This window comes from Melospiza georgiana, chromosome 3 (genome assembly GCF_028018845.1).
Source record: "Melospiza georgiana isolate bMelGeo1 chromosome 3, bMelGeo1.pri, whole genome shotgun sequence".
Classification (NCBI taxonomy): Eukaryota; Metazoa; Chordata; class Aves; order Passeriformes; family Passerellidae; genus Melospiza; species Melospiza georgiana.
The window spans coordinates 103,861,163-103,889,007 of record NC_080432.1 but is presented as its reverse complement, the minus strand read 5'-3'; the positions used below and the strand labels follow the sequence as shown (position 1 = coordinate 103,889,007).

The window sequence follows — 27,845 nt, the reverse complement described above, 5'->3', positions numbered from 1 at the left end:
CACGCTGGCCCTCATGTGCTCCTCTCTTGCCACAGCTGTCAGAGCCCACATCCACAGCCAAAATTACACACTCCTGGGACAGAGGGGTGCAGCCACCTACTTTTCAAGGCCACAATGTAATTTCCTTTTTTTAAGAAAAGGCTAGGCTTCCAGGTAAGTATTTTTAAGCACATAAGAAGTCACATTTCTAGATACAGAAGCCAAGTCTCTCTTCCTAATTTGAAAGCAAAATTTTTGTGTATTTTTAGGCTTGTCTGGCAACAATTACTGTGGAACCAGCTCCTGGTAGAAACACAATTGTGACGGTGTTCACAGGGGTCTCAGGTTGAGGGAAGAGATGACGATTTGACTCCATGTTTCAGAAGGCTTGATGTATTATTTTATTATATACATTACATTAAAACTATACTAAAAGAATAGAAGAAAGGATTTCCTCAGAAGGCTAGCTAAGAATAGAATAAGAAGGTATGATAACAAAGGTTTATGGCTTGGACTCTCTGTCCGAGCCAGCTGGGCTGTGATTTGCCATTAATTACAAACAACCAACAAAGGCCAATCACAGATCCACCTGTTGCATTCCACAGCAGCAGATAATCAATGTTTACATTTTGTTCCTGAGGTTTCTCAGCTTCTCAGGAGGAAAAATCCTAAGGAAAGGATTTTTTATAAAAGATGTCTGCCACACATGATAAAGATAGAGCTCAGAGGTACAAGACTGGTGGGAAAAAAAGTTACCTATGCAGCAGATAATTGCTAAAATAATGGTTAAAAAACGCAAAAAACCCCCAACGCAACAAAATAAAATAACAGCCATTCTTAAAAAGATTTTACAAGACTTTTTCCTACTACCTATTGGCTATGTGAATAAAAAAAAAAAAGTTTTTCTTTGTTTTGTATTGTTTTTATTTTAGTGAGATTCTAATGTCATCTCTTAGCAGAGGGCTTTTTAGGCAGCTCCATCAATTACAGTATTAGGATTTCAGCAGACAGTGTTACATGCCCTGGGGCAACTCAAAGGCAGTAGAGATGATGATGATAATTAACCTACTGATGAGATTGGTTTTTTGAAAAACAAACAAACAAACAAAACCCAATCCAGATATTATGGCCATTAATACCCACAAAACTTTCCATGAGAGCAGAGCAGTTCGGACCTGTGTCCTGCCTCTCACTATTGTCCCTTCCATATTCACAGCTGTGGTGGTCTGAAATAGCTTGGGTTTGGTGAGGATGGTTCTTTTCCTTGCACAGGTTTCTTTCTCCTGCTACCTGTGTCACATACACGTGTGTCATGAATGAGTGCAACTAGCAAGGAAAAGAAACCTGTGCTCTCAACCTGTTAATGCTACCACCATCCTTTTCCGAGAGACATCTGAACATGCTGTGTCCTGTCTCTTCCCTCACCTCTCCCATCACCCTCCAGAGACCTGCAGCTGCTTCTTGTTTCTGTCTCTCCTGCCAGGGGCGTGAGCAAGCCACATGCAGGAGAAACAGAGTTTGAGATCCTGCAGTTGAGGGTCTGAGGAGGATGCACAGTCCCATCTCCTGCAGAGCCCCTCTGATCTGCCATCCTTGCAGTGTGCTGAATTCTCCCAGGACAGTTCCTGATGCACAAGGAATACAAACACGTGAAAAGCAGGATGTGGAGAGACATTCAGACAGCTTCCCTCTTCCTTCCAAATTTCTTCTTATTTTATAAAGATTTAGCAGTGCGCCAAGTCTCATTAATGTCACAAAGAGTCCAACAGGAATGCTCTATACTGATATTATTTAAACAGCCAAATTTCTCCCTTTTAAAGCTTTTTAAAATGACTTACTTTTAGAATTTTTATTTCTATTCTTCTTTTCTCTTTTTCTTTTCATTTTTTTTTCCCAAGATGGTTACACTCTATGAACCAAGGTATCCTGAAGGGCAATTGCTTAAACTACAGTTCTTCAGGAAGCTCTCTAGGAGCACAGAGGAGCATAGGCTGCCCAACAGTGCAATCCTGCCAGGGAAGGCACAGGAAGGCACAGTGCAATCCTGCCAAGGTGCCACAGTTCAACAGAGTGCAGAGAATAACAAGACTGATATCTAGAAAACTTGATTGGCAAGGGAATTTTGAAGACAAAGGGCATAAGCCAAAAGTGTGAGCATGATAACTGTCCAAATACCATCACTGCTACTGCAAAGAGCAAAGAGGGTATCCCTGTGCACAGAAGAAATAACAGTTCAAGGTGCAGCAAGGAATGGTCAGGTAGTACAGCAAAAAACCTCAGCAACTCTTTCAGGGTGAAGGAGTGACGTTCTTCAGTAGTGTTTGGAAAGGCTTTGGAATGATGGAGGTCTTCTAGGAAAAATCTGCTTGGCATTATCCAGTTTTGGTTTTAGAGCAGGGAACTAGAGTAGATAAATGAGAGTTCTATCTTATCACCCTGCCTAGCAGTCTTAAAGTAGAACTTTCATGTGCTCTGACTGCATTGCCTTTGCAGTGGAATGCAGAAAGACAATTTCTGTGTTGGTCTTGTTTATCTGTAGCAGAAAGCCAAATTTTAAATGAAACAGTATGCATAGTTATGGTGATCTTTTATATTGGCAATAAAATGCTTTGGCTAAGAGAAAAATATTATATTTCACATGAGAGACTGTCCCAGGAAAGCATAGATTGGATCAGCTTAGCTCTTTAGTTTGGCTAGGGAAAAATTATTTCATTTCAGTTGCATCTCTCCTCCATCTCTGACAGATCTATCAAAACACTGGATTTACCAGTTCAAGTTTCCAGCCACTGTAGGTTCAGTTTCAAATGGAAAAGTGTGGCTGGCATGCAGAACTCTGCTACTAGAAAAAAAAAAAATATTCTCAAAGCCTGCCAGCTATTTTAAAGGTCATTACACGACAGAAGCACATCCATGACAGGCTCTTCATGCTGAACTGGGTTATAATCCATACATGAGACCAGCTACTTCATTTTAAGATTTCCAGAGCAACCACTTGCAATACTGGAGTGGTTACTAAAGTTAAACTGGTTAAAATGTGAGTTAGGACAATTCCAATGTTAGCCTCAAAGGGGTAAAGGTACAGCAAAGACAGCACTGCTGGTTTGAGATGATTTTCCTTGCTAATGACAGAAGCAGCTCATGGGATACAGCCTGGCTTAGGTGTTACTGCTTCCAGGGCTTGCAATTCTTTTGCAGTTCTCTGTTTCTCCAAAATACGCAGTTGAATGGAATGTAGCTGGTTTGCCCATTTCTCAGTACACACTCCTCATCTAAAGAGACATGGAGGTTGTTAGTGATATGTTTGCAAATTCTTGGAGGTATTTCTAAAAGCTGTTAAAAGAAGCAACCCACCCAGATCCAGACTTCAACATCTGTTTGGGGAGGAAAAAAAAGGAGCTGTCTGAAAAATCCACAAGCCAGGCTAAATGACACAGTAGGATTAGAGTCAATCTTGATCAGTCATGAAGCCAAATGTCTAAAGAAAATATTTTAACAGATACATAAGCCACTTTATTGCAATAAATAATTTCCAGGATTCTAAAATTGCAGGGAAATCAATCCTAGACACAAAGTACTATAATTTGGGTGGACAGAACAGTGTAACCCTTCTAAAAATTACATATTTCTTCACTGAATGTATATGTGCAAGATATATCTATCAAGACATAATATTGCCTCTTAGTAATCATCAAGAATGTAATCTGTCAAGTTATGTTTTAGAACAGAAAGCAACTCCCTTGGGAGCCACAAGATGCACTTTTTTGAGATAACTGAAAATCCTGGAGAAACCAGGTAGGCTTAAGTGTACATGGACACAAGTATTACCTGTCCTCCAGCAACATGGTTAAAGAGTTGCTCATGAGAAATAGGTTATAGGTTTTCTTGGTATGTCAGACTAAAGAGTGTGCAGAGTATTAGAGAATTATACACACACACACATTAGTTTTGCAATTGCTACTTACAATCCTAAAAAATAGCTGAGCATTTAAATAGAAAAATCTGTTTACTGTCACTATGTAATCTTCGTATGTTATTTTGAAAAAAACCAGTATTTTTTTGTATGATCTCTGTTAATCAATGGGAATCAACTCTCTTGTCTTGTACAAGGACTATGGTAACTAGGTGTTTTCATCTGCACGTTTTAGATTTTAAAATATAAAGATCAAAAGAGAAAAAAAATTATCCAAATAAGTAGCCTCACATAATTTCACGTAAGTTTAGGAATATGCTTAAAAACTGTCCATGCACGAGCCCAGATGCACTGCTGGGTGATGTGTATACAAGTGGAATTGATGGACCTTTTGTGTCAATTCAAAAATAGGTTGAGTGTGTTGAATGCTGCCTTGCCTCTCTCCCTGCCTGGGCCTCGATCACGCCTTAGAGAATAAAACATTTCAGCCATCCTGCAGGGATCACAGGCAGTCAAACGTTTTGAGAGAGAGAAGCACATTTCAGTACAATTTGCCTTGGAGCCAGAGGTTCTTTAGGCAAATTCTACCACTCAAATCTTGAAGTAAACTAAAAGAGGCAAGCAGCTGGATTGCCATCAAGCCCATTTCTGAAATGAGAGTGATGGGAAAATAATTCAGGCACAACAGTGCAAACTTTCACAAAGAGATCTGCAATACCTGGGACCCAGGCAGCAAGGAAGAGTCACCAGCTACCTGCAATCTGAAATGTATTTAAGTATCTATACTTATTTGTATATTTAAATAAATAAATAAATAAATTTATAAATTTTTATATTCAAAATCAGGAGGGCTCACGTGCCACAAAACACAGAGCTGGGAAAGCTCAGTGTGTCTGCTCACCCCTGAGCAGCAGGGATGATAGATAGGTGCTGTCATGATGGGATGGAGGTGAGCTGGGAAGTGGGGATTTCCATGCACTGCTGGAAACCTCTCTTTTCAAGCACAAAGGAAGATGTGCTCCATCTCCCAAAGGCATGTCCACAGAAACAGATCCTAAACCAAAATCTCAAAGTGGCTGTGAACTTTTGTGCAAAGGCAGATTCAAAGATGCTCTATTACCCAAGCCAGAATTTATAAAGTAAAACAATCTTATTTATGCAGTATGCCGATCACAGTGTTACTATTGCCCCCCTTCCCCTTCTTCCTTTGTTAAAAACTTAGGTTTTCCATGTTTCAAAGAGAATTTATCTATTTTCTGTCTTGATGCTTTTCAAAACAAATTCAATCCTTCTCTTTTAGTTGGCTGGAGAAAGCGTGGGATTACTATAGAAAGGAAGAATCACTAAAAGCCCCCTTGACTGATCAACTCAGACTGACAGGGTGTAATTACAGACACATTGTAGACACATAAGGCATAATCTTAAAATTAACTTCAGAATTTAACCTGTCCTACGCTTGCATCTCAGTAACATTTTAAAAAATCCTTTTTATTTGTATGCTGACACACTCAGAGTATGAAAGTTGCCTTTTAAAGCTTGGTGTCTGCTTGCAGCCATATATTGTTCTTGCATACAAAATCTTTTTGCTGACATTTAACACCCACACTGCAGGCCTGCAGCAGCTTACAAGGCTGAGGGCACAGAGCTGCCCCCTCCCTGGGGATCACTCTATAGCCACAATATTTCAGTGCCCACCCCCTTCCTTAGAGACAGCCTGCAGCCCCAAGAGCAAGAACACACCATTTATCCCCCACACCATTCCCTGATGCATCCATCTTCTCCTTCCCCTCCTTAATGCAATACTACCCCTCTCCCACACAGCCTCTCTCCAGACTTGGAAAGGCAAAAGTACAGACAAGGACTATGGCAAGGTGATGTTCTTGGGAGGGCAGGGGAGGATCCTACCCTATGTCACCAGATCCTACCAGTCCCTGTACTTTCCTGGAAAACAACTTACCTGTCTCCAGCTACCACTTTAACTCTGAAAGATCGGCTCAGATTGTGCAGGATGTGCCCTCACTGGTGCACTTGGTGGTAGGAAATCTCTGCTTCCAACAGAGTGGGATAATGCTTTGGCAGGACCTGCAGGACCTCTTAAAAGGATGATTACTTTATAATTTTATTATATTGAGGTAAATGGAGAAATCTCTTCTGTCATTGCAATGGGCCACAACTGGGTAATAATTGACATAGACTCTCAAGACATTTACAGAAGGCTGATCATTTTCATTAAGAAACCCATACTTTTATACCCTAGTTTGCTACAGGTGGACCTAACTGGTCCTCCAATCAAAACACCATCACCATTGGCTAATTAAGAAACCAAAGCACCCTTTGGTAAACAAATCTCCATAACAAATTCCACATGTTCCCAATACCAGGTGCAGCAAGTTAAGAATTGTTTCTCATTCTTTTCTCTGATCTTCTCACAGCCTTTCCCAGAATGATGCCTGGGAAAGCTGTCTGTTTCTCTCTGTGGCCACAGAGCTGCTGCCACACTCTTCCATCATAATAAACTATATTATGAAAATATGGCTCAAACTTGGCCACGTTTCCACCATGAGCATTTTAATGCAGGTGCTTTACAGTGCTGTGCAGAGTGGGCATTCACCAACCCTTCCAGATTCTCCAACACCATCAGACTACAGGTTTGCTCTCTTTAGTCCTTGCAGTGGATGGCACTTTTCTTCACTTGTTTCTGTTTCTGGTCTACTGCCTTTGCTAACCCTCAAAGGCTATTCTTACAGCTCTAATTGCATGTCTCAGGCAATGAAGCAAGCATTGGAATTCTGCTGCCCATATCACTTGCAGAGTTTAATTAAGGGAAGGGAAGAGGTGGTGAAGCTTTAGAATCCAAGATCTGGAGCAGAAAAAACAGCAGTGCTGTCTGCTTTTAAGTATGTATAGCCTCTCTCCTTCTGTAGTCTCATCTCTGAAATTCTTATTTCAACCCTTCATTACCACTCCAGTGTCTGCCACTTCCCACACTGCTCACAGCACTGGCAGTATATAAAACATGGAAAAAAGATTTTCTATTTTAATAAAATTTCTGATATATTTCAGGTCCTGGAAGGTCTGAATCACTAACTCAGTGTATTATCTTTATGTCACTGACACTACTCCTACCACAACAAGTTTCAAGGCATTAAGAATTATTGGGATGTTTTTCCTTCCCCATGCAGAGGAAGTTATCTGAGCATGCAGCTCTTATTCTGGGATGAGAGATGGGGAAGGAGGGGCAGGAGCAAATGTTCATGTCACAAAGACAAAACAATGTCAGCCATGGCCACCAGACATTTCATGAACTAGGTGCTGTCTGCCCCCAGTAAGTAGTACCCCATAATATCAAAGCAAATCGGAAGCAAATCTTCCTTTCCCTCTCTTTTACCCCCACCCCAGAACAGCTTTTGCTCTTGACTTTCCTGCTTGTTTTTAGGGCAAGTCACTAGCCTTTGCAGCTGCCTTACTAAATCTTAAGAATGGAAGTTCAGGTAGCAGCCTGACTGTGCAACCAGCGTGAAAGGCTTAGGTGGCCCCCAGGATCTCAGAAGACGACTTATTTAGTTCTCACCATCCAAGCTTTCATCCGTGGAAACACCAGCATCAATCCAGAAGCCATCAACTCAAGCTAGAGTATATTTACAGCTAAAATTTTCGAATAAAGACAATTAAAATTAATGAACAAATGAACAAAGGAGTGGAGTAGGAGGCAATGCTAACTCCAAACATTAAAAAAAAAAAAAAAAAGTCCATTCTCCAGAATGAGTTGGATTTTTTTCAAACCTCTGCAATAAGCTGAATTCAGGTTCTCCAGGTATTTACCACTCCTTAAGGCACTCACAGCTTAAGGAGGAGCTACAAAAGCCACATGTGGCCAGAGGTGCCAGCTTTTCAAGAAGTCAGCACACAGGTCAATAAGAACTTGGATAAGGGACATATCAGCTGTCTGAAATCTGTCCTCCTCTCATGAAAAATGCAGGGGAAGGAGACAGTTTCTTCTTTCTGCAGATGGGAGCACTCCTTTCCACCCACTCTTCCCTACAGCTTGTATTGAAAAGTGGTTAGTCATAGCAGGACACAGACACGTTCGTGCCTGGATGAGGAAACTCAGATGATAACAAGAACATATTCTTGTCTGCAGGCCAGGAGACAACCACGTGGTTGCCTTGCAAGCCAGATTTTATAATTCCTTTGTGCTAGGGAGAGCAAGTCACTTGTTTAGCCTTAGTCAGCATCTGGGGAAATACACTGGTTTTACTTCCCAGAGTGAACAAACTTGTGCAGGCTTTTCCCCCAAGCTTCCTTTTTGTCCAGACTTCTATTTACTCACACGATAACAAATCACACACACATACAGAGCTGTTGGCCATGACATCTACAGAAAACTAATCCAAATCAGGACAAGGGGTGTGGGCATGGATGAAGCTAATGCAGAAAGCCAATTATTCTCTGGTAGGAGCACGTACCTGGCAAGGAGAAAACCCTCATCCTGAGGTCTGGCCCCTTGAAACATGGGATGTTGTAAACATTCATTTGCAATTCAGTGAGTAGCAGCTCATCATCTCAATTTCAGTAAGACACTAATGAGCTGGTCTAAATATATTTACTTGTTTGGTTATGATTCTCCTCTGAAAATGCTGTCCTTGAGAAGACATGCAAAACACAGTGGGAAGAAGTCAAGCATTCTCTGCATTTGGCAAGACACAGCACACAGGCAGGGTAGGAAAAACCATGGTGAGCCTTTCTGGGGGTGCAGTTACTGACCCTGTCCAGGTCCTCATGCTCAAATAGTGAGGAAACACAGCAATTTGCTGAGCCTTACCCACTTTTAATCCAGAAATTTGGGATGCAACTGAGAGCTCATCATAAGGGTGAGATATAAAATTGATGCCCCCTTTATCCTGCCCTGGGGCATTGCAAATCCTGCAGTGCCAGGTGATGGCACTGTGACAAGAGGGTTCTGGGCTCCCCCAGGTGCAGCCCTGTCCCCCACCCACCCTTCCACCCAAAACCCTTCCAAGGAAGGCCTTTATGGTCCTGGGGCAGTCTCTGAGCCCAGGAGGCTCAGGGGGCTGCTCCTACCCATGGCTGCCATACACTGGGCACAGCTGAAAACAGCTGGGAATGGTAAAGAGATGAAATTACTGATGCGGTCTGTTCAGATACATAAAAGAAACTATTAAAAAAATCCTCTAGCACACCCTTGGTATTTAATTGGTTACAAAACTGGCACAATGAGGGCAGAAAGCTGTGAATGTGGCACTTAGGGACATGGATGGGCAGTGGGGGTGGCAGTGTTAGGTCAAGAGTTGGACTCTATGATCTTAGATGTCTTTTCCAATCTAAACCATTCTATGATTCTATAAAAATCATTCCCATAAGCAGCAGACTCATCAGTCAGTGTCAGGACCTGAACACATTTTTCCCCTCTCAGACAATATTATTGTGCTCAACATCTTAATGAGTATGAAACTGGCAACAAGATATTTACTTTGATCAAGGTGTTTATTGCATCTCAGAGGGCACACATGCACTGGGGTTTTTTGTTTTGGGGGTTTTTTTTTTGTTTGGGATTTTTTTTAAACTGAAATACAAAGAAAAGCCATTTTGAAATTAACTTTTTATAGAACTTTCCCATTACAGTGTATGTTATCCCCACAGCAAATTCAGATACAACCACTTTTAATGGTACCATACATTGATTAAATAGTTCATTTGAAAGACTTTAGGTGAATATCTTTCCAACCCAATATGCTTTTACAGAGAACTGCCAAGCCACTTGTAACACTGATCAACAGTGACCTCATTGAAGAGTCAAGATCTTACACCAAGCCATCAGCAGAAACAGTATGAGAACAAATAAAAATCAAAGGAACACAGTATGTACAGTAAAGGGCATGGATCTCCGGATCAGAATTAAATCTAATCACCAATAGTACAAAAGCTACTCACAGCGCATTCGGGGCAATGAGAAAACACTATCCTAAGGCATACACAGGTAAGCACTAAATTAAGAGATGTACAGAAGAACTGAACAGAGATGAGTAACATCACTTGTAATGTTTTGACTACAGGTATACCAAAAAAGTGCTCTCGTATTTGAAATCCCTTACTGCCAGCACAACTAGGGTTTTTCCCAACTACGTGGAGAGAAACTGACCCTTTACTTATTTTCAGTAGGTTTAGCAAGAACTGATAAATATGCCAATTATAAATGCAAAAACTTAAAGAATTAAAATAGATTTAAAATTAAAAACAGCAATAAATATGGTATTCTTTCAGATATGGTTTTTTCATTCTTGGTAAATCATTGAAAAAGTATTTGTTATGGAAGTTTTCCTTTATATTACTTTAAATTATTTTAACATATACAGTGCCACAAAAATAAAACATTTTTTTCACGACAATTGAGATTCCTGTGACTGGAAAAAAAAAGGTATTTTGCACAATTTTGTAAGTATTTTCTTTAATATCTGATATTATCACACTATGTTTTTTAACAGATATAGGAGAAATTGAGTCCTAGGGAAACTTTGGGTGTCCTCAAAAAGTTATATACATTGAAACCTTCAAAAACCACAGACATTGCTCCAAATGGCTCACCAAACAACAGCTGCATAATCTGCCCCTGTGGGATAGGTTCAGAAAAGCACTAGAAGGCATCAGAAACATACATCCATTGTTTAAATTGTAAAACACAAATAACCCAAGTACACAAATTTCGAGAGAGTAGGGATAACAGCTAAGGTAGTACACATTCCTAATGTTCACTTTCACAGCTGTGCTACACGTTTCAGGAGGAAGAGAAAGTCTGAGTAAGCACTGGGTTTGGTACTGGTGGCTCACTGAGAAACTCTGAGCATCCATTTGTAGTCTCCAAACTCACGTTTTTAGCATCCAGTCAGAAAAAACGCAGCTGTGAATATAGAAAAGCATTAGATGAAAACTGATATAATGAGTTAGTAAAGCACGTTCTACAAAGAGCATGAAATCTGCTCATCTCTCCACATCTCAAAGGATTTACCATCAGAAGCAGCAGTCTTCCCACAGCCAGTTATGAATCTCCCTATTATAAATACAAGCTGAAAGCAGTGAGTCCCAGCAGTGGTGTATCTCCACCCCTGGCTGTCTCTGCCAAGTGCCAGGTACACCTCTCTGGGGCTGGAATTTGGAGAAGGGTGAAGTGGAACTGGGAGATGCCTGCTAAGAGCAGCCTGAATCACTGCTGCCAGCTCCAGTGCAGAGTGGGCTCAGAACAAATTTTAGAATTAAGCTCTAGGAAGGAAAAGAAGTGACTCATGAAGAAGGCTTTAAAGTTATGTAATGATTGTCCTCTCCTCACCTTATTCTAGACACATTATTCTAGACTTAATTAGAAAATGCATACCTTATTTCTACATTATTATTTTTTAATTGGCTTAAGCCTTAATTCAATTTTATATTCCTACTTGGCCCTCCAGAACCATCAGAATAATGTTTTGGCCTTTATTTCATTCCATTATGCAGTACTGTTTTTTTGCTTCTCCTCCATTTTTCTTTGCATTTACTCTGTTCCTCCCCATTACTGCTCCACACAGCACTGCTCAGGACCTCACAGCCTTACCATTCAGAAAAGCCTTGAAAAATTGTATGGCAGGATAGGACATTAGCTGGCAGCAGTGAAGAGCTGCAAACAACTTCCCCTTGATGACAAGAATATGTAAGTTTTTCCCCTTTTGACACCTTCACACCTATGATACCAAATCTGTTTCAACACCCACAAGAGTGGAAAAAGCCTCTTCCACACCATCTGCCCCTCAGTATTTGTACATTGCTATCATTCTATGTGTTTCAGTAATAACTTCAAGAAAATACCCAAACATGAATGCTCGGACTGAATGGAAACAAGGAAAAAATGGAAGTTATGCATTGAAGATACTTTTTTTTTTTTTTTTTTTTTTGCCAAAAGCAACTGTCAGAAAAAGTTTATCTGTGAGTCAAGATTTCAGGCTAAAGTTAAGAGTGTGGACAGAGAATTTGGTTTTCCATACAGTGCATGTTTCTAGCTCTGCAGCTGCGATTTTATCTGACATATTCAACCTAAACATCATCTGTGTGCCAGACATGTACCAGAGAGTGACATGCTGGAGCAGGCAGCCACAGAATACCTTATCGTTTACAAGAAATCCTTGATGTTAAGATCCGCTAATGGGTCCTTTGTTGGAGGTTTCTTGGGGCTCTGAGTAGCAGGAGTTGGGCTTGGAGAAAGCTGAGAGACGCCAGCCAGGAAGGCAGGAGAAAAACAAAGCAGACAAGAATACACAAGCGTTAGATAGACACAGGCAGTTCTCACACAAGCACACTGCAAGCACAAAAAGTTCTCATTTGTCTGCAAGTCCAGCTGTTTTGCTCAAGCATTGCTTGGATTCCATCCTCACTACAGGGTTAACAATGTTTGGCAGGTTTAGTGGCTAGGGCTATAAATACTGCAGATCCTAATTAGCATAGCTTGAGATCTCTCCCTCCCTGTAAAACAGGGAGGCGTTAGAACCTTCAACCCAGACAGAAGAGACAATTGTTAGATGTTAAAAACCAAGGTTCAGAGCAAGCAGAGTGCATCCTCCAGGGTACTGAAATTCCCTGTTACTGGCAGTTAAGTACAAAATATTTGACATTGGTAATGTAAATAAGAGTCCAAAACAAACTGGAAGTATGACTAGATCATACTGGGTTCCTCGTTTGGCAGGTATAAAAATGGTCATTCAATAGAAAACATCAGTTTTGAAGTTCCATGCAAAACTTCTGATTATTGTGGTCAAATGATTCTCCCACTCTGTCCTTACTCCTCCCCACTCCTACCTCAACTCAGGGCACAAGAGGTATTTTGTATGTAGCCCTGGCACCTTGATGACCCCTTTTTCAGAAAAAAAATTCTGTTTCCCATCATGGTATTCTTGGTAAGCACAGAGATAGTTTAAAGTGGGAGGAAAAGCAAGACTAACTATATTCTTACTTACAGCAGTTTCAAGTTCTTTCTGTTTTTTCTATTTTTACATAGAAAACCTTGACAAGCTTCATTGGGAATGTAGTTCCCTACATAAAAATGGTGGTTTGCTATATGTTGATTGCTTAGTATTTGCAAAACAAGGGCAGCCTGGTTTCCAGGGTTACCAATGAGATTTTACAGCTGCAGCATCAACTTCCATCTCCCTCCTTACTTGAAAGGCAAGATGGACTTCTGACTCACACAAAAAAAAATACTGCAGCTAAATAATTTCCTGCATTGACTCTGGAAAGGTTTTTTCTTTTCAGTATTATTACAAACCAAACTCTATTTGAAGTAATAGTCTGGGACAGGTGTTACAGCTTATGCTGCATCACCTGCTGAGTGTAGCTCTAGTAAATTTTGGTAGGCTGTGAACAGAACAGCAGTGCCTGAGAGTTCCATTTGCAGCTTTATTCAAATATCCTCCAAAACCAGATCCTGGATGCAGTTATCTGTAGGAGACTTTTCAAACCCGTTCCATTGGTCTCACACAAGGCAACTGCAAAAAAATTCCAGGTGGTTCATGTGATTTGCTGCAAGGCAGGCAGCTGATCCTTGGCCCAGAGCTAGGGCTGAGCTGAGCTGATGCACACACACACGAGCTGCTTTCTAGAGGCACGGAGAGCATGAAGCGTTGGTGCAGAGCGACGCTCACCTGTACACCAGGGCCAGCGGCGGCTCCAAACGGGGGCCTCATCATGGGCTGCCCGTACATCACCGGCTGCTGGGGCATCATGGGCACCCCTGCACCTGCTGGGGGCTGCAAACCAACACCGAGTCAGCAGGGGCTGGGCCAGGGAGGGACAGCGGGGTAGCAAAAGAGACTCACCATCCCAAATGCTGCTCCTGGCTGTGGCACAGGTGGAGTACCTCCTGCTGCAGGAACAGCACTTGCTGGAGGCACAGCTCCCGCCTAAAAAATAAAATAAAAAAAAAAAAAGGGCAAAAAAGCACAAAAATCTAACAGCAACCATCTGGAAATCACACAGAGTCTCCAGCATTCTCAAAGCTGCTCTGGAAAGTAGGACTGTTATGCAGCACATGTGCAGCCTCAAAACCACAATGCTTCAAGGAATGAGAGAGCTGAATGAGTCCTTATGCTCAGCTTCTTCCTTCATGAGAAAGCAATGGTGACAGACTCCATTCTCTTCATGAACAGAGCCCATTTACTGACTACAACTCAAAATAGGCCCAAGAAAACACAGTTTCCTTCTCCTTATAGTGTAAGAAAGCACCCCAATTTCATAACAGGTAACACACTATGACACTTACTGTAGCAGTATAGTTTAGTAAAAGCTTAAGCAGACTGTAAAGCTAAAGGAAATAGCTGCTATAATTAGTTTACAGTGAAGAAAAAATAATTATGCACCAAGATTCATTGAAGTTAAAGCATATGTTCACACACTTAAACCACAATCAGAACTATTACTACGGACAGTTTAGTTTGTCTTGCTATGATTTTCATTCAAATAATAAAAGGCAAAAACAAAGGTTATCTTCCACTACAATTCAGGGAGAACTGTTAGTTTAGTAGTCTGACTGGATATACAGCACAAGAGCACCTTTAAAGAGGCCACCCCACCTCACTTATTTAGCACAGCCTACACATCATCCCTTTTGGCTGCCTTCTGTGTAACTCCCATGCAGTGTCTCCTTATAGCCTTGAAGGCATCTAAACCTTTCCTTTTCACAGATATATACAATCCAAATTATTAACAGCTCTGAGGAGAGGCAGAAAGTATTCAAGGAAGGGACGAAAAAAGGGCAGTAGGATTTCATTACTGCTCTTGTATGGCCTAAGCACACTGACACTGTTTCTGAGGCTGTTACAGGAGCTGTATGGTCGTGTCTGTGCCTCCACATCCTTACCACCCACCTCGAGTCAGTAACATCCCACAGCACTTGGAGAGCAGCTAGCACACTTACAGTTCAAAGGAGAGTGTGTGTCTGGAGATATGCTGGAACTGTCCAGTCCACTTCTGAGAATGCTGCATTTTAGTGCCCTTGGTTGATCCTTGCCTCCAGACTAAAACATGCCAGTTTCTTAAGAAGCTGGAGACATGTCAAGATAACCTGTCCCAGACTCATTTATCCAAACTACTACATTTTCTGGCTAAGAATTTATGAACTCTATTCTAGTCTGAAAGTTTCAGGGGAGCATTTCAGTTAAAAATTGTACTGTGCTAGCAGAGTCTCCAAACTAAAACCAATATCTGGACAGTCAGGTATGTAAAGCAAGACACTAAACCACACAGGTTAATGATATCAGATGCAGTTGGATCACTTTTACAGGAACACACTGTAGCTCAACATCCAGTCAGGCAGATGCCAAGAAAATGGCCATACAAACTGAATCTGCTCCTGCCTCTAAGCACAAGGTCACTTGAGGGGATGGGGTTTGATGTAATTCTGCTGATTTTAATCCTGGAATTGAAAGTTCACAAGAAAGGGAAGAAGTGACCAAAACTTAAGTGGTTCAACAGTGACACAAATAAAAGCTTCAGTTTTTCATTCATACTTATTTTGCCTGCAGACCCGGGTTTCTTTGCTTTCAAAAAGCACCTAAGTGCATGATTCTGAAGAAATATATACAACACAAATGTTTCATGAAATGCTACCAAAACTACCCAGCTTCCCAGAAAGACCAATTACTTCTCAGATGGTAAAATCACTACAAGATCAGACTGATGCTGCAGAAGCTCGAAATTTCAGGCAGTACAAGTCATCAGGTAGTTCACATCAAAGTAAAGCAGTAAAGAGATCATTTTCAAGCTTACAGCACAGAAATGGTTAATCACTACTGCCATATTCATCCCACTGGCTGAGAATTGTCTCTTGGACAGACAGCCCAAGAGGAGCCGTGTTAGAAGCTTCTAGCTAGTTTTAAGCCAGCAGTAGTAACTGCAGTGCAGGTGAGTGCTGTTAGTATCTTCATGTTTAGTAAGTGCAGTAAGAGGTCAAAAAAAATTCACTTACACTGTACAGTATTGCCCAGCCTTTCTATCAAGAAAAAAAGTTGGTGTTACAACTAACACATTAAGCGAAGTACAGAGAATTCTTGTGTCTTCCATAACATCATGGAATGTGCTCAGAGTCATGTCAACACCTGGCTTTGGCAGCAAGGAACTGAACTGGTCATGGTCCCCATTCAGAGTTCTTCTTTCCTTTGCCAACCCAACCTTGTTCAAATGGAGGCTGTTTTAAGCCTTGTGAGACATTTGATGAGGTTGATGAGATGAGATATTACTCCTCTTCAGAATACTTTTGTAGCTCACTCATTATCAAGTTGCTCTTGTTCCAAGTTTAGATTTTTAGCTCAATTTGACCCTCTTCTCTCAAAATTAGTGCCTTCTGATACTTTTTACAGGGTAATCTTACCTTTTCCAACTGTTTTACTCTGCTAAATAAGCTACCCACTCCTGATCTAACATCAGGTACTTGATCAGTATGAATACTGTATAGTCTTTTGATCTACTTCATCCAGTAAAACTCGAGGAAAACTTAGGTACTTTCTCTCCTTATAGTACATCAGCTTTGGATCAATAGTGTTTTATTTTGGGCACTTGACCTGGGCCTGATCCTGGCCAGATCTACATGGCTAATCACACACTTGGAAATGCCCACAGGTATTAAATGTACAGGTAGAGCAATACCTTGATACAGAAGCTAGTGTATTTTTCATTTACTACTCAATGGTTTATTTATACCCACTGTAAATGGGTTCTTAAAAATGTGACTTGAAATACTCATGTAATTTACACAGAGGCAAACTCTAGCCTCAGTAAGTGGAGCAGTCCCTACAGGTATCACACAGCCTCATCAAATATTGGAAGCCCAAAACCAGTGCTGTCTATGGATTAACCACCTACCAAGGGACCACCTGGGACACCACCAGTTGACCATGTTGCAGGTGCTACTTTTGGCTGCCAGTTGGCTCCTCCTGTTAACTTTTTCTCTCCAGCATTCCACTGCAGGTCTCCCCTAACAGAGAGGGAGAGAGGCAGGCTATTATTTGCACACTTCCACAGTGAAAATGAGAAGCAGTTACAGCATACATTAGCATTAGACGTGCAGCTACATTAGCTTATGGTGTATGCAGTTATTAACAGAAAGATTTACTTTTAGTGACACTCAGTTTCAAGGGTTGTTAGCAGTAGACACCAGAACACTCTAAGCTGAAGTCAGTTACATGGTTATGGCCTTTGTGGTGAGAATTAAAGAGAAGATTTACTTAGTATTGACTGAAGGTAACATATCACATATACCCTTGCAAAGTAGGAAGAGGGACTGCTACTGCCTATTCTACTGGGGCCAGGCAGGAGAGCTGCCTGCTAGATGTCTTTGAAAGGCCATTTCAGTGCTGGAAATCTTGCTCAGACAGCTGAAGAAGGAAAGCATTCAGTTCTGCAAAAAGTTGATAGATACAAGAGAAACAAATCATTCATAGAATAAAAGGGCTGTTGAAAAAACAGCTTTTGTTACAGGCTGCCCTACCAGAATAAAATACACCATTTGAACAAAGTAGATTGAAGGAAGCTGCATTTTGAGGCTAAACCTCATGATAAGTTTGTGCACATCACTCCTGTCATCTCCACAGAGACACAAAACATTTTGAAGTCTTGCATACAGAGGAAGGCTCAGGGCACAAGCAAGCAGTTCGATTAGGAAGATAAAAACATAAACACAATGCTGTAAGTATTTCTTTTTGCAAAAAGAAAGTTATCACTGCATGGAATGAACCTCTTTTCTATTTTGGAAGTATTTCAATGCCTACACAATAAGTACATCCAGCATCTGTAAAAATATAACACAACTATTTCATATTAGCATAGATTACTGAGGGGAGCTATAAAAATATATATTATCTGGACTACTTGTTCATTATAAACTGTTTGGAAATCAGCTATCCAACATGAAAACAGTAATTTACAGGAAAAAATATTTCTAACACTCAGATTCAAGACAGCAGTTTTATAAGCTATATCAGGAACACTGAACCTTAATTATTCAGTGAACCTGTACAGAATAGAATACTTTCTTCAGAATTTCTCTGGAGTGGGAGGTCAGAGCATGTAACCAATTCATTGCTGCTTAATAAACACTGAAATAGATGTAGTGCTTTACACCAGAGTAGAAATCTTCCTTTTATCTTTAAGCAAAGTTGAACTTACTTTTTAGAAGTAGAACCAGAAATTCCAAGATCTGAAAATTGTAAGGAAAAAAGGAAATAAAAAAGAAACCACACATTTAGAAAATTGGAGCCTGTCAAAGCAATAGCTTACATTTCATTGCATTGGGGCCTACCAAGAGCAAAAAAGTTTTGGCTGTCTTCATTTAGACAGCATCAGAGGACTGGCCACATCTACCTATTCTTCAGGACAAACATCTGAGAAACCCTGCAGATGTCTTGCACTTGAGAAAGTAATTTTTGCTTCAACAGCAAATAAAAGTAACTATATTTAGGCCCACAAAATGCCAAGTTATTTGAGAGCACCGAACTATTTACCATGAATGGTAACACTAGTTTCTGTTCCTCATTACACATTCAGAAATAAAAAGCTGTATTCTACATACACTAAATGTGGACATTGCCTATAAGTTTTCCCCTGCTTTATCTGCTTGGTCACACATGGGAACTCCAAATAGTTTCTTTAATTACCCTTTGGAAGAAGTCTTAAGTTAAATTTTAAAGAGTTCTCTTCTAGCTGGACCATTATAACTCCTGTAATTCATAAACTGCTGCTTGATTTTCTCCTCCAAATTTGGATATAGCAGGTGATTTGCAGAAGACATTTCAAGGGATTAAGAGTCTTGCTGACTTCCAAGCACAGTATTTTCCTCCACACCTAACAGCCATGTCTGCATCATAAGATCAGTTATACCTTTGCTGTGGTGTGTTTACATATACTAAGGGAGTATTAATTTTATACAACTTCAGCAGGATTACACCTCAGCCTAGGTGGGCTTCTGATAGGTTTTTTGGAGGGGTTGCAGCTACTGATCTCTAATTACAAAGGGTCTAGCCCTTTTTCCTACTACAGGAAAGTACATATTTAAGTTCAGCATTTTAAGAACATATTTGTAAGTTCTCTGCCCCTGCCTTCTCGAGGGCACTCATCACCCCACTGCTACTCTTTGTCTCATTTAATATGAAGTCAGCTATTTGTTTCCACCAGCTTTGCTGCTTAAACTGCCATCAGACACTTTGGACAATTTTCACCTTTCCATCTATTACAGAGGGGCACATCCATTAAGAGTCTGATGGGCCTCTGAAATGTAGCTGGGATGATCAGACATTACAAATCACACCCACCAAACAAATGCCAGTATTTGACTCAGATCCTGGGCTCCAAGAAGGATAAACCCAGACTAAGTGAATCAGCTATCTGAACCAAGCCTTATTCCCGCTGATAGCTTCCCCAGTTTCCACAGCAGAACAGGAGGATACTGAAGCAAGCTAAAACAGACAGGTATTTGCTCCATGGAAAAGCAACATGCATGCCCCACCACTCAAAACTAAAATTTGTCACTTACTGCCGACTAAGTTTGCGAGAGACGAATCAAGATCACTCCCGAGGCCTTTGCTTGCTGCTGCAGCAGGGACTGCTGCTGTGGCTGCAGGTGCTACAGGCTGACCAGAAGGAACCATAGTTGGCATAAGAAGATCACCTAAGCCATCAAACACTGGAAGTGAAAGGAAAGTGAGTTAGAACAGCAGCTGTGATCAAAAATGCACTGCCTGCCACTCTGCTGTTGCTCAACGAACACAGCACAGACGACCACACCACAGATCTTACCCAAACACCATTTGACATTGAAAGTAATGCCAACAAGGGCATGCATGTCATTTTACCAGACACTGAATGTACAGTAATCCTCAAAAAACTATACCAATGAAAACTAACATGAGAAGACATGCCTAAAAAGGGATTTAATTGGAGCATTGAATCTACATAGATACAGCACTTCCACATGACACTATTTTTCTTACAACCATCCTTACAGAGATGTCAGATGCACACACATTTGTCAGGAGATATTCATTTAAAGGTTTTTAAAATGAACATCTTGCTGCAAACACCAGTCAGAATTACTGTGGCAAAGGCAGTCTTATACCTTGACATCTCACAGCAACAGGATTGGCAGTCTCAAGATGTTACTATTCACTTGCAAGCAGCAGGGAATCGGGAAAACCCACTAACATCTTATGAGATCAGAAGGAACCAGAACCATCCACACAGACAGTGCTATTCTCCTTAGTCCAGTCATCTAACTCAGAAGTTCATTTTTTAGATCCCTTGAAGTCAAACTGCTTGGTACATCTCATGCCTGAGTTCTATCTTCTGATCTGTATTTGAGGTACATGCTAATGTTAAGTCAACGGGGAGGGGTAGCATGTGCACTGGCAAGCAACCAAATAACCAAGCAGCAGTATTATTTCCATCTTTTTTTCTTGTACGGTTGTAGAACTCACCAATTTTAAGTTTGTAGCAAGGACCCAGCATGAAAAATATAGAATGGAAGAGATGCAAACAAAATGATAGCAGTGATAAAAGTTTAAGCTTATAGTCAGGCAAAGAACTCTAGGGCAGTTTCTGTTGTGTGTACCCTTGTGTGTGCCATGCAGGCTCCTGAGCACCATCAGAAGCTGTGGCAACAGGACTTGCCTCTACACTTGATTTACAGAGTAGAGTTTTCCTTGTTTGTGTAATTCCTGATTCATGCTATCAAGCACATGCAAGGATGACGTATACACTAGTTTGTCTTTTACTGACATGGTAGAATAAAAAATGAGTTCAGAGAGCTCTTGGGCACACACCAGCCTTATCACCACCCTGAGTTTCTTCCAGTAAGAAAGAAAAAGGAGGTCACTGATATTGCTTGTACTCAGAGCCTAAATATGGTGTCATTAACTCATCTTCTACACAAAATGTATTAGAAAATTCACAGGAAGAAACCCTGTAGCTCACCTGATGCATCAAATGAACTGCCAGCTGTTGGAGCTGTTGTCCCAAAAGCTGCATCAAAGTTGGGCTGTAGTAATCCAGTTTGAGCTGGAGTGACTGGGGATGGTGATGGAGAGGGAGCAATAAAGGAACCTCCAAAGCCTTTAAAAAACACATAAGAGAGGTGAGGACGTTAGAGCCAGCCTTGTTAGACTGTTTACCAACTCCTCAGTCTATAAAGGGTGGAAAGACAAAGACAATTCTTACTAGGCCATTTTAAAATAAAGAACATTTCAGCAGCCTATGCGAGCTTCCCTATGTTTATTAGGCTTACTTCAGTATAATGGAACCAAGAGGCCCTCATAACCCAAATCCTAGCCCACAGCAAGTGTCATGCTCACAGTAGCTAACCCTGAATATGGAAGAAAGTACTGGCACCAGAGATCTGCCCTCATCTCTTCACAGTCTGTTCTTGACATGAGTTTGTCATGGAATAATGTAGGTTGGAAGGGATCTCTGGAAGTCAGCCAGCCACACATCTTGTTTAAAGTCAGTCTAACCAAATCAAGTTGCCCACACATTTGCCTTAGCACCTTCAAGAGGAGCTCTTACTGACTCTCTGGGTGGCCTGTTGTCATAGCAGACCATTACAGTATTTAATGAGTTTCCCACACACATTTCCTTTTTTTACTATCTTTGTGCACCTCCAAGAAGAACCTCCTCTGCATGCTCCTGTGAGTTTTGACATCTATAAGCATCTTTTTAAGGCTGAATGAGCCTAGGTCAGTCTCTCTGCATATGTCATAAGCACAAGTCATCATCTCTGTGGCTCTCCCCTGAACTCACTCTGGTATGCTCCACATTAAGAGATTCTCCAATGCATTCCACACTACCCATGCCCAGCTGCATTCCCCATCTCCCTTCCAGCACGTGCTATGGTGGCTCCAGCTGCCCTAGTGCCAAAGCTTGTGTTAGTGATGCTTTCTCAGGCTGCCTAAAAGAGGCTTCCTCTATGTGCCTCTTCTTGAGGAGGGGGTCTGCAGCAGATACCAGCTAAAACACCTGCCCAAGGCAAAGCTCAGTGCATTAAAGTATCTGCACAAAAGCACAGATCTCCACAGAACCAGACCAGAAGCAGGTTGACCAAATCCAGGGATGACAAAGGCAGTTCACTGCAGTGATTCCTAAAGCACAGGAGCCACCTAAAGAGCCTGTCTTTCCACTTCCTGAGGGAGAACAAGGAACCTGGCAGAAAGTTATGAGCCAATATCCATTAATAAGGTTCTGTTTAGAAAGTTCTGTAAGCTTCTACAAAGTCCATAAAGTGTCTATTTTTCCAGCTACAGAACAGAGGACTCCCCAGCTTCTGGTGATGACTTGTATGATGACTGGTCTTAATTTGATGGCTTTTCACCTTACACAATTTAAGAGGAATACCAGGCCCAGAAGCCATAAAACTCTTTAATGAATCAATTTCCTAGCTGTCAAGAAATTGCACAAGACCCCAGGAAAGGCTGCAGAAACAGCAGCAACCAAGTTAGATGTGTTGTGTGGACATCCCCAGCTGCCTGATTTTGAGGTTGCTTTTACACAGTCAAGTAAGATTTCATATAGGAACATGTAATTTTATACATACTAGGACATACAATCACACAGTTTAATTGAATAGAAAGATCTAGAAGGGAAAATGGCTAGACTGTTTTATTTATCAGCAAAGTTCTGGTTTTGTCTGCTGAAAGGCTTAGAGTAGGAAAACATTTCTTCCAAAATTCCTAAGCAAGCCAAGAAGGGGCAGGAACTCATTTGACAGCAGAACACATAAAGCAATTATGAATAGTAAGTATACTCATAACATTAAGCATATAAACACTAAGTACAACCAAACACTCATAAACCATGAAGGACATGCCTTCAGCCATGATATGAACTCCAGACACTCTTAAATTTAAAACTGGATTACACTGCAGGCTATACATCTGCCATTATCTAGAGTGAACAAATGCTTAGCAATATGCTGCAATGTTTATAGACTCCCTCTGTCTGCCAAAAAAATAAAATCAAATCTACTTGGAGCCCTTTGGAATGTATATTCAAAACATAAATAAAATAAATTTTAAAAAATCATCAATTCATCCCAACTGTTTCAGGTCTGCTTGAGTATTTAGACTTAGAACATCCCTTTTATAATTTAGGTTTTGATTTATTGCAACTCATCAGATTCAGAGTGCACATTGCTGAAGTTTTAAGCCATCTGGAGCACAATTCCTACTTGCATTTAAGGTTAGCTATGGATAATGACATAAAATATTTTGTACTGTGATGTTTGCATAAGCGGAATTAGAATTCTGTCCAACAACGTTGTTGCACCCAGTCTCGTGATAGCACATGTAACTGCAAAAGATTTTTCATGTTCCAGAATCTATTAGTTAAAATTTGATTTATGGCCTTAAGCCATCTATAAACTACTACAAAAATCTATCAAAGAAATATGAAAAAGAGTAGTCTTCCACCCTAAAATCTGAAGCAGTCTGTCCTAAAGATTTAGCATGCTTTTACACATTATGTCCCAATTTAAGAATCTGGCTTGCTGATTGAGAATGGATGTATGCCTTATTATTATCTAGACAGCTTCCTTCATTCCTGTAGCACAACTAGACAATGTCCACACTTTGAGAAGATACTTGAAAATGTAGTGATAACCTACACATCAATTCTACAAATTGTGCTGGTTTTGGCTGGGGTAGCAATTATTTAAATCATGACACAAATTCCCCTTTCAGAAACATGGGAGAATTTAAGACGAGTCTTCAAACCAGAAGTGCATGTGTTGGGATTTTGCTCTTTACAAACTTCAAATTGGGATGGGGAGGAGTCACAGCTGTTTAGCTCAGCCACTACAATACATGGTATAGCACGAATTTTGGAGAGTAGTACACAAAGAATTCAGCTGAAGCTGCTTATCTGTAGGTTGCAGACTAAAATAATACAGTTATCCAAACTCTGATATAGGGTGTGACAGTGGTGAGAGACCTCATCTGACCCAGTGTAAGGAGAGGGTCTCTGTCACTTCTCTGTCCTTGTGCTCAGAAAACCATCCTCACATCAACCCACTCTCCTTGGCTAAATGCAAGACTGCTACCAAGTCAGTCATTCAAGCTACTAACATTTAAGTGCTCAACCAAATTAAAGAAAACCAAATTGAATGAACTCAAAGTTTAATTAGCAGTAAGGAACAAGAAGCATAGCCTGAAATCTTGCTTAACTTTAGTACTGCTACAGACTGCCAAATAAACTTCATGGAGACACTCGTACTCAGTGAACAGAACAGAAAAATAAGGTTGTGTGGGAGGTAGGAAAACAAAGAACATGGAAAGAAGATAATCTAGGAAGTTAGCTTGTACTTCAGTATATTGCCTCCATTATAAGTCACTCTAGTTTTAATTAAAATACCTGAAGTACTAAGAAATCTTGTGCATAAGTATTTTATTTCACTATCTACACCCAAAGAACATAAAAGATTTCAAACACCATTTCTTAGTATTGCTCTAAAGTAACAAGTTTTTAGAAGTTCTTTATTACCAGCAAGTAGGTCTGCAGAAGCTGAGGAACTAGAAGCAGCCTGGGTAGTGGGCTGGGGTTCAGAAGCACTACTTCCAAAAGCATCTAAAGGGAATTCCAGAAAGCATCAAGAAAAAGTGAGACATTCAATATTAAATACATCAATTCATCACTTATCAAAAGATGACAAAAGAAAGTAATTTCATACATCAGAAGAAGAAAATTAAACTGCTTGGCCATCCTTATTGCAGAGCAGTACCATGGATGCAAAGTTCAGGTGGAAAAAGGAATGTACAACAAACCAGCATCTGAAAGAAATCTCTTCTTTATTTGGACCTCTTCTCAGATACAAATCACAGCATTCAGGACAACAGGACTTTGGAGATTAATGCACTGGCTGAAAGTTTGGAGTCATTGCAGCCAGAAGCCACTAGCTCACATGAAATCTTCTTAGAGGAGTGTTTGGAATTCACTGCTTCTAAGCACCACTTCTGGTCTTCAACATGCCTAGAGTTGGTTGTGTCCATCCTAATTTCCACCTTGTCAAAACCCATGATTCAGATATACCCAGTTTGAGACAAAAGTTCAGCTGCTTTGAGAAACGGAACTGAGAGGAAACAGCATGACCATGGAGATTAACAAAGAAGAAAAAGGACAGAGCAGAATTTCACTGGACATCTGAGGAAGAGCCACACATGCACTGACTGGGGACAGAATGGCAAGTGTCATGACAACAGGACAACCAGACAGCTTATTTGCAGTTCGTTATGGTGCAAGTTTAAGAACCAGACGTGCCAGACTCAGCCCTAAGGCCACACAGAAAAGTTGAGAAGGGGAAACTCGCAGCTTTAGCAAAGCGCAAAGGTAATCTAAATGAAGTGATTCAACTCTGAAGTGGTGAGGAAACAAAAATACCCACCACCAAATAGGTCAATCACACCTGAAGAATCCACCTTTGCTGGAGAGGCAGCGGGTAGAGGAGAGGGGGCTGCAAATGCATCCACTGCAGTAAGCATAGGATAAATCATATTTAGTATCAGCAAGGCAACAGTGATAGCTAAATATTTCAAAGCCACATGGGCTCCAACAGTTAGTACCAGAGGTTTGGTAAATTCGGGTAATAGTCTCCAGAACTGCAAACAGAAAGTGTTACATTTCTCACACAGCAACTGAAAAACCACAGTACTTTAAAGTAAACATTGTTTATTAAGCATTTTCTTATGCTTAGAGGAGGATTTGCTCTCCCAACAACCATATCACTTACTTACTGAACTTCAGTGTCAGCCACTTCATCATTTGCATCTTCAGCAAGTGCACATCTTGAGACCAAAGCAGCAAACCCAAAACTTAATGTGTCTTGATATTTCAGTTTAAAGATGTAAATTGGCAGTAAGTTGATTTTTTTTTTAAACTTTTGGAAAAAAAATCCAAACCCAGGAAGTCTGTGGAATGGCCTGTGAAAAACTTTTGGAAAAAAAATCCAAACCCAGGAAGTCTGTGGAATGGCCTGTGAAAACAAGCACTCACCAGATAAGAGATCACCAGTGAGAGAACTCTCAGGCACAGGAGAAGCTCCAGGTTGCGGAGATGAAAATGTATCTTAGAGGAAGGAAAGAAAGAACAAGAAGTAAGTATCACTCAAATCAAGTTTACACCATTACACAGGCTCAAAGCAGCAGAGTATCAGAAGAATTCTCTCTTTACCTGTACCAAAGAGATCTATGCTAGGAGTAGCATCAGGTTTAGGTGCTGCAGGTGCATCAGGAGCAGACTCAAATAAATCTAAGGCCAAGAACACAATACATCTTTAACTCATTTTTGAAAGGCAGGACTGAAAACAGAAGTTTCCAATTTTGCACATCATATTTGAAATTAACAGGCTCTCTGCTTTGAAAGCCTAGCACACAACACGCATGCAACAACGAATCGTTCATTTGGTACTCCTGACAGATCAATCCACCAGAATCAAAGAGTTAAAAACAAAATTACCACCAAATATATCTAGAGCAGGAGGAGCGGAGGTGGTGGCGGTAGCAGAAGTGGTGGCAGTAGTGGTGGTAGTGGCAGTAGCTGTAGTAGCAGTAGCAGCAGCAGCAACAGCAGCAGCTGGAGAAGGAGTTGTTGCAGGAACTGGAGTGGCTGCACTAGTTGTAGGGGTAACTACAGGAACAGCAGTCTCTGTTGGCTTCATAGCAAAGAGGTCCAGCTCAGGAGCAGCCTCTGCACTACCTTCGGATGGGGCAAAGGGGTCTTGTAAAAAGGAGAGGGGAAATATATGTGTATGCATACTTAGGATCAGTGAGGGAGGAAGTCAAGAACAAAGCAACTATAGGCAATGCACATACTGCAAATACACGCACGCACACAGAGGAGGCTGCTCTAACATCTAGCTTACTTATCCAGACATGTTACTTAAGTTTTTCTAAAATAAAGACTGTCTAAAAGACTGAGCAGCCTAGTTACTAGAGGAGAGAAGTTTCAAAGGTTCTTTGACGAGGCCAAAAAACCAAATATGACAAAGGACTATCCAGGCTACTGCTAAAACTCAGCACTGACAGAACGGTTCATTAGCACTACCAAATAAATACAAAGTCACTGGCACTTGGAAATAGGCAAATTTGTTAAGCATGCTCTTCAGTCTAAGGTTTGTTTTTACCAATTGCAAACAGTATGAAATTTTCAGAAAAACACACTGCCATGTAGTTTAAACCAAAAAAAAACAAACCAAAAACCAGCAAAACAAGAGACTATCTAATGACATAAAACCCACCATTTCCTGAACATGCATCAAGAGCTGCTGCTACAGGGGTTGGGGTAGCTGGTGCTGCTGCCCCTTCAGCTGCTGCAGGGGCTTCCCCAGGAGAAGCTGCAAAGGCATCTTGGGTGCAGTTTAAAAACAGAAATTAAAAAAAACAAAAAGGAATAAAGAGAAGAAAAATATAGTAAAAGAACCAAGTTAAATTGCACAGGTAGATCCCCTTATACAACATGAATGCAATTACTCCAACAGCAAGACAACTCATGCAGCGCAAAACGCTTTGTCTCTCCCCCAACCCCACACAAGCAGGTTCTAGACAGGGTTTGCAGATGGAGCTTCTTGGGTTGCCCACAATAAGCACAGTGAGTGCAAAAGAAGGCATTATTCTCATTGTATAAGGGTTCAGAGCAGCATGCTCATGTACTACCCAAAATCAGCTAATTAACAAAATTAACTAAAGAGGCTATTAACAACTTGCATGCTCAAAGCCTGTATTACATGTGATTAATCTGCAACTTTGAGTTTACTAGCATAGTGCCTTGCACTGTTACAAATAACAATCCAATTACTCTGGTAGATATCTGCAACTACCATTTCTAGTCTTTGAGCCAAGTCAGTCATGCAACATCTAAAAAATTGAACTTACTTGTTTCTTAACAGTATTCCAAC

At 40.8% G+C, this 27,845-nt stretch overlaps 1 protein-coding gene across 1 annotated transcript in view; it reads right to left on the bottom strand.

The window, feature by feature from the left end:
- Nucleotides 1–9,375: 9,375 nt before the first annotated feature.
- The window catches only part of SNAP91 (synaptosome associated protein 91), a 63,246-nt gene continuing 44,776 nt past the window's right edge, over nt 9,376–27,845 (bottom strand). The window contains exons 17-30 of the mRNA XM_058021172.1: nt 27,189–27,296; nt 26,408–26,668; nt 26,123–26,200; nt 25,946–26,017; nt 25,338–25,421; nt 24,440–24,523; nt 20,885–21,022; nt 19,449–19,598; nt 18,086–18,116; nt 16,784–16,895; nt 13,744–13,827; nt 13,570–13,674; nt 12,037–12,137; nt 9,376–10,805 (exon numbers count right to left, since the gene is read on the bottom strand). Coding sequence (XP_057877155.1) covers nt 12,045–12,137; nt 13,570–13,674; nt 13,744–13,827; nt 16,784–16,895; nt 18,086–18,116; nt 19,449–19,598; nt 20,885–21,022; nt 24,440–24,523; nt 25,338–25,421; nt 25,946–26,017; nt 26,123–26,200; nt 26,408–26,668; nt 27,189–27,296 — 1,400 coding nt within the window. The 3' untranslated portion in view covers nt 9,376–10,805; nt 12,037–12,044. The remainder of the gene's footprint in view (nt 10,806–12,036; nt 12,138–13,569; nt 13,675–13,743; nt 13,828–16,783; nt 16,896–18,085; nt 18,117–19,448; nt 19,599–20,884; nt 21,023–24,439; nt 24,524–25,337; nt 25,422–25,945; nt 26,018–26,122; nt 26,201–26,407; nt 26,669–27,188; nt 27,297–27,845) is intronic.